Genomic DNA, 14,475 nt, shown 5'->3' with positions numbered 1-14,475 from the left:
TATTAATTACCAGCTAATTGCTCTATTGTTTTCAACAATGCCCTGGAGCATAAATTGTTCTGCAGACTAATCTAATCAAATTCAAACACTTTTGATGGCTAGTTCCTGAGGTCAGTTTTTGAAATTTGTTTGGATCCCAGGAGGGCTACTCCCAGTTATCTCTTTACTCAATTCTCTTCTGCAAACTAGTCAGCCTCCAGGTTAGCCTGTATATTCAATAAATCTATCAAACTCTTCCCACTTGCCTTTAATTACAACCTCCACTCTTTTTGAGAGTGCCCTTAGGCTTGAACTTCTCGACTCTGTTGCAAATGACATCTGTTTCCCTGAGAAGATACACAGCTTATTCTCCTAGGCCAGATCTCTGATACATTGCTCTGGAGCTGGATATGAGGATAGTAGTGTGCTTATCTCTGAGTAACATTGCCACTTTAGGAGCTGAGCACAAGGTCTGAGCCTCACGTTTTCTTGGCTTGCCTCTCCAAGCTTGGAACTACTTACTGCCTTACAATCACAATTATAAAAAAACCACAATTGCCTTACAAGGGCAATTAGGGCCCTAGTATTCTCAGCAATACTACACTGAAGGTGGATCCTCTGTCTCAACAATGGAGACTAAGTAAAAGGAGCCCCCACCTCTCAGCCAGAATTGCCTAGAATTTAGATGAAACAATTGGTAGCTGCCGGTACAATAAGAAATGCTGAGGTCCTGCCCCTCCCAGGAAGATAACCCTCTAACAGGGAGGTGGAAGAGAGTGTGCCCTAGGCTCTGGGCTACACCAGTCCAGAGTGGAGCTGGGAAGGGAGCTAAAGAGAAGTTGTGGTTTAAATATTTAAGGCTCTTGCTGTTCTTGGGGAATTTTAGCATTTTTTTTTAATTACACGTTTCATAATCTGCTGTATGCCCTTAGAACCACTTTGAAAGACTTTAAATATTTGGATTTTTATCCTTAATAATTTTTACCAGTTTCACTGGTAAGTAGATCCACAGAGCTCCTCATGGTATCAAGTTGAAAGTCTGTCTACCTCCCTACATTTAGATTATAAATCAGTATTTTACACCTAGGCCTTTTTTATGGTCTGCTTATTTCAAGTCTCAGTATGCTCCCACCTTTACTTAATGGAAGCTTTCCTTTGATCTATGATCTCTAGTTTTATTTGACCTGTGCCATATTACCCTTTCATCCCACTCTTAGCTTTGGAATCCAAACAAAAACAGTGTAGTGAATGTAAACAGAATTTTATTTGAAATGCATTTTTATTTCTTAATCTTTTTTGTGTGTAGGGGAGTTAGGTCTACTTTATTAATAAAGAGCTCAGATCCTTAAAGAGAGAAATGCTGAATAGATTCCACTGAAGACAGGGAAAAAATAGTAAAATCAAAAAAGAGTCCAAAGCAAAAACAATCATCCCTAATTCATATTACAGTCTAATTATTAGGTAAAGGTTTGTGTATGACTTTTTTTTTTAATTTGGAAGCTTTTTTCTTTTTCAATTACAGTTGGCATTCAATATTTTATATTAGTTTCAGATATAGAGCATAGTGATGAGACATTTATACAATTTATGAAGTGATCCCCCTGATTAATCTAGTACCCACCTGGCACCATACATAGTTATACAATATTATTGACTGTGTTCCCTATCCTATACTTTACATCCCCTTTACTATTTTGTAATTACCAATTTGCACTTCTTAATTCCTTCACCTTTTTCACTCAGCCCCCCAACCCCTTCCCATCTGGCAACCATCAGTTTCTTCTCTGTATCTATGAGTCTCTTTCTGTTTTGTTTATTCACTTATCTTGTTATTTAGACTTCACATGTAAGTGAAACCATATGGTATTTGTCTTTCTCTGTCTAACTTATTTCACTTACAGTAATACCATGTAGGTCCATCCATGTTGTTAAAAATGGTAAGATTTCATTTTTTGCTGAGTAATATTCCATTCTTAATCTTTTAAAATCTTATTTTCCATGAAAATATAAAATATTTTCATCCACTTCCTATGGTTCGATATAGTGCTATGAAATTCAACTTTCCATCAAATTAACTTGCAAATGTTATTTTAATAATGCTAATATTTTAATAATGCTAAAAATCATCCTGTATTTAGATCTCAAATCATCAATTCCAACCTACATTTTATTATAGACCAATATTCTTTGCCAGAGCTGAAGAAGGCAAGGAAGGGCTGTGGAAAAGGAATGTGAGCCACAGCAGGGGCTCTCAATGAGGAAAGGGTCGGTAGGACTCATGGGGAGAGTGAGTAGTAGAAACTTCTGGTTGTCCTTAGATTGACAGTAAGAAACACTGTTTGATTGTTATTTGGGTTGATTTCAAGGGAATCCACTTCTAGGCTTCAGCTGAAACAAACAAAAAGACTGCTTTTGCTTGTTGCCAACCCACTTTCCATTTTAATTTGAAAATCTCAACTGAGATTATTGCAATAAACAGTTTCATAGCTTCTACTTTTACCCCTCTCTCTTCACTTGGTACTCAATAGCAGTACTTCTCAGCTTTAATATGCCAGAACTTTATGAAGATTTACTTTGTATTTTGGCTCTGACCTAAATAAATCTATTATCAAAATATACAGATGGAATTTAGTGCATTGATGTCAGCACAGAATTGATTCACTCTCCTTTCCATAGATTAGAGGAGAATAGCTTTGAACTGAGCACAAAAGGATGTTCTCTCATTTTTGTATTGTTCTTATCTTTCAAAAATGAGAGAAGTAAGGTGAAGTAAGAATAATTGAGGTGGAAGTAGATATTAAGCAGCCATATGTCCAAGATATCAGCCTGAATTCTGGAAAAAAAACCTTTGATAACCCAAACTATTATGCTTCTCAACTTTCTGATGGCCAGGATATCCAATACCAAAGCTTGACATGAGCTTTCCATTGGAGCATAGAGAAGAGGCATGGGTGAAGGAACTACAAGATTCCAAAGAAATTAAACAGTTACTGGAGTCCAAGATAGGTAAGTAATTGTTCATTGATATTAGAGAAGAAAGAAAAGAAAAATTAAACCTTAATCGGGGTAAAAAGTTTTGGATTCTATTTAGGAATTTCTATATTCCTACTGGTACTTTAATATAACCCTTCCTTTTTCCCTCATGTTCTTTTTTTTCTGTGGGACATAGTGACATATGCAGCTTCTGTTTCTTCTCCCAGGTTTTGAGATCGGGATAGAAAATGAAGAAGATACTTCAAAACAGAAAAAAATGGAAAATATGTACCCGTTTCTTGTTACTTTAGAGGGGAATGCTCTCCACGGTCCCATTTTGCCAAAAGACTATGTACAGTTAGAAAATCAATGGGAAAACCCCCCAGAGGATTTACAGACAGATTTAACAAAACTTGTAGATCATCAGAACCCCTCTGCAGGAGAGACAGCTGAAAGCTCCAGCTTGGAAGAACCTCTCAACCCTAGACCCCATAAGAAAAAAAGTCCAGGAGACAAACCTCATCGATGTTCTCAGTGTGGGAAATGTTTTGCCCGGAAGTCACAACTTACAGGGCACCAGAGAATTCATTCAGGAGAGGAACCTCATAAATGTCCTGAATGTGGAAAAAGATTTCTTCGTAGTTCAGACCTCTATAGACACCAACGACTTCATACAGGGGAGAGGCCCTATGAATGCACTGTGTGTAAAAAGCGATTCACTCGGCGGTCACACCTTATAGGGCACCAGAGAACCCATTCTGAAGAAGAGACATATAAATGCCTTGAGTGTGGGAAAAGCTTTTGTCATGGATCAAGTCTTAAAAGACATCTGAAAACTCATTCGGGTGAAAAACCTCATAGATGTCACAACTGTGGGAAAAGTTTTAGTAGACTGACAGCTCTTACTTTGCACCAGCGAACTCACACTGAAGAGAGACCGTTTAAATGTAATTATTGTGGGAAAAGCTTTAGACAGCGACCAAGCCTTGTTATTCATTTAAGAATTCATACAGGGGAGAAGCCATACAAGTGCAGTCATTGTTCTAAAAGCTTCAGACAGAGAGCAGGCCTTATTATGCACCAAGTCACTCACTTTAGAGGACTTCTTTAAGAATTATTATAGGAAACAGGTCCTACAGAAATTGACACTAACTCAAAAACAAATCTTAACCTGTAGCAGCAGTCTGTCTTGGAAGAATCTTTTTTTGAGCTTATAAGAGTAACTTTTTTTTTTTTTTTTACTATTTTAAAAATCCATCTCCCAAGGCATATGAATTCTAGAGTATCCACCTATTCTTGTAACTTTCCTAGATTTGATTTATATTGTCTGTACAACTTTTTTTTATGACAAGGAAAATTTTTATGTCCCAAGCCAACCATATCAGATGTAAGCATAAAGCATATAGATAGGGTCAATATAATAGATAACCATGTCTATCTGACATATCTATTATAGCAGCACCATAATTATCTGTTGTCATAAAGGTGATTATATTAGTTCAAAGCTTTATATGTGTCCCAAGTTGCAAGAAAGGAGACAGTGTATTTTGTCAAATAATAAAAATGTGTCAGGAACACATGAATAAAGAGGATTTCATTTGCCTCATAAGAACTGGGTTATTTCCATTGACAATTTTTATGTTTAAGGAAATTAAGATTTTTTTTTAATTAAGATTTTAACCTTTAATTTTGAATTCTGCAAAGTTTGCTAGTCTGCTTAGTTGGCAGCCTGGGGTGATGCTGTTTAGAGCTATTAATTTGATTTCTTTTGTTCAAAGAATAAGTAAGTTCTATGTGGGAGAATCCATTTGATAGTTGAAGTCATACAAATTGAACCTAATTTAATTTAGATTGACTGAGGAGCCAGTGCCCAGTGCTTTTTACTCTCCTTTACTATTCAGCTATATGTCTCTCAGTGCTTTTTAAATTTTGCTCATTCTTTAATTCATAGCCTCCCAAAGTATGTGTCATAGAACACTTAGTTCTATAATATATTTTGAAAATAAGTTTGGGAATCCCTTCCTGCTGTTTCTCTTTTCTGTATTCACAGTGCACATCAGCATATGAGAATCTCTGACAGGTCCTTCAGTAAAGACAGAAAAAGCACCTCTTTTTTCTCAATGTTTTGCAAACCTATTTGACCCCAGAACCCTTTTTCGTGTGTACCCAGTAACAACCCACAGAACTAGTATTCTGAAAATATTCCTTGGAATGTATTACCTTTAACAAATATTTCTATAGCTATCAGTATAGTCTTGTTGCTTTTAAGCCTAGTTATCTCCAGTCGTTTCAAGGGTGTTATGAAAAATTCTTTACACATATATGTTTTTATGTAATACACACTCAAACATACATACATATCATTTTAAAGAGGTGAGGGTCACTAATCCAGATAATTTTTAAGTTGCTCAGTGATTCACATCCTCTTTGAATTTTACTTATAATCACATACACACATTGCTACTTATATAAATTGTTCTTATATAATCATGATAATGACTCAAGTTTCTGTAGCAGGGGAAGAACTCTTTGTCAGTTAAAGCTGTTAATACATGAAAACATTCATTCAGCCTAGTTCCTTGTTATAAGATATAACAAATAGGATATTCAAATATTTTCCCTTTATGAAGATACCAGTCATCCTTTCCTTAAACTAGAATTAGGGGAAGTGTATTTTTTCTATTTCATTGAAGTTCTTGGAAGTCATATTTATTATAAGTATTTTTGGGGTATCTACTATATGCCTAACTAGTCCTGTTATAGGCTTAATGGAAACTATAGTAAAGAAATTAATTCATGGGTCAGGTTCATAAAGAGTTTATAATAATTTTAGTTAAGAGTTGGGAAACAAAGGGAGAACAATGCAAGAGAGTTTGTGTTAAGTGCCAAATCATATCAAGTGCTAGAGCCAGGATATATCTTTAATTCTTGTTGTCCCAGTCCCTGTATGATGCTGCTTATAAGTGTAGGGTTAAAATTGAAATCTTAGTAGCAATAAAATGTAATGGGGGAGGAGTCGGAATGTAGAGATGAAAAATACCGAATGTAATGGCTTCTCTTTTCTCTTGTGGAATTGCATCCCAACCAGAATAGTGCCTTAGAATGGATGTTCCCAACTGCTCTGTATCTATGCAATATTTTAATAAAGTGGAAATATATATGCTTTTTTCTGCTTCAATCGCACTGTTTGCACAACTTAGAGCTGCTTCCATGAGCAGTGGCAATAGCACCACAATTGACTCCTGCCCCCAGCCTAAGCTGGAATCACTTTACTCTCTGTAACCATGGTGCTGGGTTTATGCATCATTTTTAATACAGTCATTTTTAGCTAATAGGATTAGTTGCAATCATAATATGAGCTGCATCCTCCCCCTCATCTATATCATAAACACACATGACTGGATTTTACAAGGTAGACAACATTCATTATTCATTTCTTTGTTACAGTGCCCTGTATATAATAAGCACTAATAAATATTTGTGTCAGTGAATCAAGAAATATGTGAAATAGTTCTTGGAAAAAGACTATAGTTAGAACATTGTGTGAATGTGCCTAATTATACTTCAAAAAGACATAAGGGCAAAGTACAATGCCTACCTCCTAAATACTATGAAGGGCAAAAACAGTACCCACCTTGTAAGAACTATAAAGATTAAGTGAAATATATTTTGTTCAGTCCCTACACAGTATAAGCTTTCAATAAATATCCATTCCAGCATGTTGTATTTTAATCCTTAAATGCTTATGGATTTTCCTCTAAATATGTCTTTGGTCACATCCCACAGTTTTTATATATGTTTGCATTAATCAGGATTCTCCAGACAAATAGAACCAATATATATATTCTATTACAAACTGGAGAAAAAGGAAAGCCAATAGTATACTTCAGTCTGAATCCAAAGACCCGAGAACCAGGGGAGCTGGTATTATAGTAGAACTCTTTGTCTGGGACCAAAGGCCTGAGACCTGGGAGGCCATGGATATAAGTCCTGAAATCCCAAAGCCTGAGAACCAGGAACTCACATGTCTAAGGGCAAGAAAAGACAAAGTTCCTAGCACAAGAAGAGTGGGAATTAATTAATTTTTCCTCTGCTTTTTTATTCTATTCAGGCCTTCAGAGATTGGATGATGCCCACGTACATTGCTGAGGGCAGATCTCTATACTCAGTCTACTGAGTCGAATGCTATTTTTTTCTGGAAACACCCTCACAGACACATCTAGTAATATTTTACCAGCTATCTGGGATTTTCTTAGCCCAGTCAAGTTGGTATGTAAAATTAACCATCACAATGTCATTATTGATCATTTCAAAATTGTTTGTTACTACAGTTTACATTAATACTTCCTCTTTAACCCGAGCTATACAATATTGCCATTTTCTTCTTAATTTTTGTTTTTGCTGCATTGTGATTAGAAAATGAGGTTCATTCCAGTTTTGCTTCTAAAGTTCATTTAGTTTAAGACATATATTTGATAAAATTTGGTAAGTATCCTAAAGACCTTAGAAAATAAAGATTATAAGGCACAAATTTAGAATACAGTCTTGGACCTCTCAATTACTTTAATGTCTTTAGGAGTATCCTTGGTGCTTGTGAAGTGGCAGTGACACAGAGTAGATTGCTTTGCTCCCCATTCTGAATGCCTGCATTCTTGTAGTCTCCATTTCCTTTTGAAGATTATTTTGGACACATTTTATGGATGTCTTATAGCAGTTGTTAATAACTGCCCAACTATCAAAGTTGGCAGTAAGGAAGAAAAAAATGGCACAGATGATAGAGGCTCTGTTCATCCCTCTGGTGACCAAATCAAAGTTATGACAGAAACAAGGAGAAAACAGTAAGGAAAATCACCTGGGATCTAGATGAACAAGCCATACAACTAGGGAGAAATCTAAGAAATCACCCTGCAACAGGAAGAGGTAGGATGGTGCAAGGACGCGAGGCTGACCGGTCCGAGTGGCTAAGTGGAATAGAGGTCATAGTAGTGGCTGCCGGCAGTTGCACATGCCTCTTAAAGGGGCCGTGTCTGCGAGCAGACTTTCACGGTGACAGGCCTGATCGCTCTGAGCACCAGTGCCAGTTTGGCTGCGCAGAGGGCACCAGGGGTTTACAAGCAGACACTGAGTAGTTGGCTTGAGAGCCAAGGCGAGACTCTCTCTGTACAGAAGTGCCGGCGGTATCCATTGTTCCTCCACTGAGCCCTCCCTCCTCCCAGTGCACAGACGCAATGCCACCATAGCAGAGACATCATCAAACTGGATAACAGGTTGATCCACCCAGAGGATTCCCTGAAACTCTCCACCTCCCCCAACTCGTGGCCCCATCCAAGCCACATCCAGGTGTGTCCTCGCTAAGGTGCCTCTTCCTGAGCAGCGCCTAGACTCACACTGGTGGCAGCTGGCATCGGTTTTTGGTGTGGTCTTTTGAGGCAACTATAAGCACAGCATCTGTGGATTGCTTGCTGAATCTTAACAGGCGGCCCCAGAGGGGCACAGGCTGGGGCTAAACTTGGCCTGAAGCTGAAAACCTCTCAGGACTGTGTCACCGGCAACCGACTTCACAAAACCACGCTAATAAGACTGGGAGACTTAGGAGCTTTGCTTAGTACATAGAACCTAGAGGAGCACAGGCTGGGGCTAAATTTGGCCTGCAGCTGAACCCCTCTCAGGACTGTGCTACTGGACACGTAGTACAGAAATCCACACTAATAAGACCAGGAGACTTAGGAGCTTTGCTTGGTACATAGAAACAGACACAGAAAGGCAGCTAAAATGGGAAGACAAAGAAGCAGAAACCATATAAGAGAACAGAACAGAGATCTAGAAATAATGGAGTCAAGCAATCTAACAGATGCAGAGTTCAAAACGCTGGTTATAAAGATGCTCAATGAACTTATGAGAAGGGTAGGTGAATTTAGAGAGAACTTCAACAAAGAGATAAAAAACAAAAATGGAAATGAAAATTATAAAAGGGAACCAGTCAGAAATTAACACATCTGACATGAGAAGTACATTAAATGGAATAAACAAAGTGAATAAAGAAGAGGATCAAATGACCTATACAGAGGATGGGAAAGCCAAGGACACTCAATCAGAATGGCAAAAAAAAAAAGGAAGAAGAAGCCAAGACTATAATGATGATTTAAGCAGCCTATGGGACACTATTAAGTGTAAAAATATTTATGTCATAGGGGTACTGGGGAAAAAACCAAGACATTGAAGAGCTATTTGAAGAAATAATGATAGAAAACTTCCCCTACCTAGTGAAGAAAATAGACATAAAGCCCCAGGAAGCTGAGTCCCCAAAACCAGGAACCCAAAGAGGTATAATTAAAATGCCAAAGGTTAAATACAAAGAAAGAATATTAAAAGCAGCAAGAGAAAACAAATAATTACTTATAAGAGAACACCCATAAGACTGGCAGCTAATTTCTTAAAAGAAACTCTGCAGCACAGAAGGACTTGGCACAAAATATTCGACAGTATGAAGACTCAGGGTATATAACCAAGAATAATTTTTCCAGTAAAGCTGTCATTTATAGTTGAAGGACAGATAAAGAGATTCTCAGACAAAAATAAGCTAAAGGAATTTATCATAACCAAGCCAGTATTACAGGAAATGCTGGAGGGACTTCTTTAAGAAGAAAAAAACATGTATCAAAAACAGAAAAGAATAAAGAATAGCAATAACTACATTCCTGTCAACAAGTACCTCAAATGGAAAAGAATTAAGTGTTCCAACCAAAAGATAGAGTGGCTGAATGGATAAGAAATCAAGACCCCTACATATACTGCCTACAAGAGACTCACTTCAGAGTAAAAGACACACACACACTAAAAGGAAGGGGATGGAAAAAGAATTTACCTTGGTGGACCTAAATGGTATTACAGTGAATGAAATGGGTTGGGTAGAGAAAGACAAATATTGCGTGATTTCATGTACATGTGGAATCTAAAGAACAGAATCAGTAAGAACAAAAGTGGAAATAAACTCATAGATACAGAGAATATTTAGAGGGATACTAGATTTAGGGGGAACAAAAAAAACAGGCAAAGGGATTAAGAGGTACAAATGGATAGTTGCAGAAAAGACATGGAGATGTAGAGTGTAGCATGGAGAAGATGGTTAATAATGTAATAAATATGTAAGGGGGAAGAGGAGTGCTAGAGTTAGTGGGGTGATCACTTTGTGAGTTATGTGGATCTCTGATCACTATGCTATACAGCCAAAACTGGTATATTATTGTATGCCAATAATAATTGGGGAAAAAAAACCTCATTGAATTGTACAGTGTAAATACAAGCGACTAATTGTCTATTATATTTCTATAAAAATGGGAAAAAAATAGTTGGCAGTAAAGCAGGAATCTAAAGGACCTAGGAGAGACCTAGCTTCTGCACACCTGGCTGAGAAAGCTCTCTTGGGATTCCATATTGTTCTTCTTCCTGAAAGCAGAGAGAACCTGCCATGGATACTTTGAAGTTTTTGTAGCAGTGGTTCTGAATCAAAAGGGATTGTTTTATAGTGTGCTGAGGAAGTTGTCTAGGCTAAAGTCAAGGTAATCAGGGAAGATACAGGTGAATCAACCCCCAAGTGGCTCACCGTCAGTCACCATGACATTCTGAAGGGAAATATTATGAGCACCTCCAGGAAACAGCATGACCTTTCTTCCTGAAACCTTCACTCATTTCTAGACTATTCATATGAGCTGAATGTTCTTATAAAAAACCAAAGCCCACACTTAAGACTTGAGCAGCCTCTGCTTCTTTTCTAGTTTTCTGCAACAGATATGGAATTGATGAGAATGCAGCTTATCTCTTAGTCTCTCCTTAATATTAGTAATCTGTTTACTCAGCCCCCCGATTCCGGAATTTTAACTACTGGGATTGGGAGTGGTGGGTAGATTCTTTTCTCACCAGAATGATGTATAAGTTAGTCTCTATCCAGCCTTCTCCAACTTCAATTGTCAGATAGGACTTCTCAGACGTCTAACAATGCCTGAGTTCACATTTTTAAGAGTCCAAAGATCTTAAAATGTATCTTTCTTCTGAATGAGTGAAACCCATCTCAATCCCCAACGGACGTGATACACTGATTTTCAAAAACAAAATTTTATCTCCAATGATTACTTGGAAACCTGATTCATATATTAGAGAACCAGTTTACATTGAAAACATCTATAACTACTGAGTCACTGAAGAATTCCTCTAGATTTTTATTTGAAATAAACAATGAGTAGTCCATGTTGACTATATGCAATCTCTTACTGCTGCACTCAGAATTTCCTTTCGGCAGGACAATGATGGATTCTATACATGATCCTCCCTCTCCTGGATACTCCTACCACTGTCTTCACCTTTCAATATGGCCTGCATTTCAAAATGTTGTGTGCTGAAGGGAAGAATGTCCAGGATGAATAATACTCTGTACTTCATGCCAGACTATTATATCCCTTAAACTACTTGCTTCTTCATACCCCCTTTCAAATACCTCTCAGTCTTACCAAAGCCCCTGCTCTGACTCCTACAGAAACTGACCCAGATTTCACACTTCCAAAAAAATCAAAAGTGTGAAAAAGAGAAATCGAACCATCCCTCTAAATGCAGCTTTGGCCTTATCCTTCAACTGCTTCAGCTGTTGAAGAATTATAGAAGTTGAATCTTCCTATTGTGTCCCGCAACACCTTGCATGAGTGTGATAAATTCAAACCCAGATGTTTCCTCTATCTACCTGAGCAATCTTCAGGTTCCATGAAGACCTCCTTTCTGATGCACTGAGTTCTGAACAATTGAATCTCCAAGCTTTGGAGTCTTGTTTCCCCTCAGAGGGCATTATCTTATCTTTTCCACACTACTACATTCCGATTCACCTCTTTAAAGGCCCCTGAGATTAAGAGTATCAACAAACTATTGGATTAATACAGCTCTCCCAGTACCCCATACACAAGGAGAGGGGTCACCTATATTGTTAACAGTAAGACTGAAAACTTAGTTCTTCCATATGATACCAGAAAGCCTCTTAGTACAAGTCACAGTAAAGGTGCATGTTGCTACAGGATTTAGCAGCTTAACATCTTTAATATGGAGAAGCTGATCTGCCCTCAAGAAAACAGCTCACTTTCACCTGATCTGGGAGAATGCTGAACATTCATTTGCATCTACAGATGACTATTAGGATTTGAAGTTCACCAGCTTGGAAAAGGGTATGTTTCACTGTAAGACACAGCATTAAGCTGGACTTGGGATAAGTTTAAAAGTGAAATAAGTATGAAGATGTTCAGTATAATAAGTTTAAAGTTTATTATGAGACAAGAATGATGATAATACTTGGAAGTGTTAGTGGTCAGGATGTTATTGAACTTAAGGGGTTCACTGCTTGAGATGTTCTATTCAAGAATGAGACATAGTTGTGGTTGTCATTAGGTAGTTTTATTTACTTGCAACAAATAAAAGAGACAGGAGATTGACATCCAAAGCTCTGTCTCCAGGAAAGGAGGCTTAGACACTGCCTTTATACAGTATTTGGTTATTTACATGTTTGTTTCTTCTTTGACAAAAATTATCTGCTTGCAATTCCAGTTAAGCTCATCTGGTTGCAGCGGCATCTGCAAAATACTGTGCTACATTTTAGCATTCAGCAAGCATAGCATTTAGTAAGAACTGTCCAGATTTTGAGACCTTTGTCCTATCTAACGAGGAGATAAAAAACATTAAGACAAAGACTCAAATAATGTTAATGTCCAGTGTGTGACAACAGCATAAAAAATGACTGCTACAGGTCCTGACTAGGTAGAAGCAGGGCTGCGCATCAGAACTGACTGGAGGCCACCTGTGCAGTGTTGCTGGGCAGTGACACTGCTCCTAGTGGGCAGTGGGTTCATCACCCCCAACATCTCCTCTCTGTAATCAGTGAGGTGGTCCACTACAGAAAACCCATCATGGCAGGATAAATGAAGAAGGGTACTGGTAAGGAGCAAAGCACTGATTACAAATGTCTTAATAATGAGCAAATGTGCAGGAGAAAAAAAAAACATATTAAGCCAAATGACCATGGAAACAATTGAGTCCCAGCAAGATGGAACAGATTCTGTGTAACATTCTGTGACAGAGAGTGAATCTTCTCATACGCAGACTGATCAGAATTCAATCTCTGCTTTAGCTCAGGTTTCTGTAGCTAGATCAGATACCAGAAGTAGCTTCCTAGCTATAAATCCAGTGCAGCTGCTCTCAGGCCAAACTGTACATGTTTAGGGAGTAATTGAGACACCGCGGCCATTGGTTATTCAGTTGCCACAGCTACGAATTGTTCAGGTAAAAGAAATTGGAGAGACAAATGAATCTACAGAATCAGAAGGTATAATCAAATCTCATAAACATAGAGAAATAAACCCTTTCACGAATACCCTTTATAGAAGAATACTGAGTGAACTTTCCTCTGATGTCCCTGGTATTTCCAAAATTGAAGGAGAAAATTCAGAGGAATGAAGAATGCCACCTAATATTGACACCATGGCTGTACTGACTAGCATAGGGCATGACGGTATGTATGCTTCAGTAAGATATGATATGGTGCTAGCCTTAAGTCTTCTCTAGTTACAATAAAGCAACACAGGTTTTGACATTACATTGTTCCATTTAAAATTGCATCATTAATACCTAACCTGTGTATTATAAAATGAAAAGTAAATTTTTTGTTAAAGTGGGAAATTTGTACAAATAGCTGTCATATACTTTTGAAAAGTAAACATTTTGTTACTGAATATAGAAGGAAATTTGGGGTGAAAATAAACAAGGAACTTTTTTTTATTTATATGTTTATATTTATCTCCTGTAACAGTTTAAAATTTGTTTGTTGTTGTTTTTATGATACATGCAAACATAAGATGCAAATGCCTGTTTCATTCTTGTTGGCTTTTATTACCAAAAATTATATATCATACTTACCAATCTAAAAGAAGTACATTTGTTTTCTAAATTGTGTCTTAAATGTAATTCTGTTTTCACTACTCTCAAATCGTGCTGCAGTTTTTTCCTAAAAGAGAATGGGAAAATTATTTTTTTTACTATAGCAACTGGAGAGATCATTTTATTTAAAATAGTAACCGCCAAACAGAAACAGTCACATTTACTTTTTAAAATCACATGAATTATATTAAGGTTCAGAGTAAGACAACAAGGATAGATAACACTTGGAATAAAGTTAGAGTTCAGTGTTTGTAACAAACATAAAGATGACCACCAGAATAGAGTTAAGATTCAATTTGAAACCACAAACATAAAGAGGACCACTTATTCAGTGTGAGACACCAACATGAAGATGACCCCTGGAATAAGGCTGTTCTCGGTATGAGAAACAACCCTGAAGATGACTGCTGAAATGAGGTTAAGGTTCACTGGGCAACACAAGCAATTAGATAGATGGCTGCTAGGATAAGATTATGTTTCACTTTAACACAACAAGCATAACAATGAATGCCAGGGTGGAATGCCAGCGTGAGACAAAAAACATCAAGCTGACTGCTA

The 14,475-nt window shown here is 37.4% G+C and overlaps 1 protein-coding gene and 1 pseudogene across 1 annotated transcript in view; both read left to right on the top strand.

The window, feature by feature from the left end:
- The window catches only part of ZNF449 (zinc finger protein 449), an 18,919-nt gene extending 12,801 nt beyond the window's left edge, over positions 1-6,118 (top strand). Inside the window, 2 exon segments of the mRNA XM_006917185.3 lie at positions 2,872-2,985; positions 3,180-6,118. Of these exon segments, the coding sequence (XP_006917247.1) occupies positions 2,872-2,985; positions 3,180-4,063 (998 nt within the window). The 3' untranslated portion in view covers positions 4,064-6,118.
- Positions 6,119-11,144: 5,026 nt separating this feature from the next.
- Positions 11,145-13,737, top strand: LOC112484132 (annotated as a pseudogene).
- Positions 13,738-14,475: the final 738 nt, after the last annotated feature.

The sequence above is a fragment of the Pteropus alecto genome, unplaced genomic scaffold (assembly GCF_000325575.1).
Source record: "Pteropus alecto unplaced genomic scaffold, ASM32557v1 scaffold577, whole genome shotgun sequence".
NCBI classification, from domain to species: Eukaryota; Metazoa; Chordata; class Mammalia; order Chiroptera; family Pteropodidae; genus Pteropus; species Pteropus alecto.
Note: the sequence above shows the minus strand (reverse complement) of the source record. Positions and strands in the feature narration are given on the sequence as shown.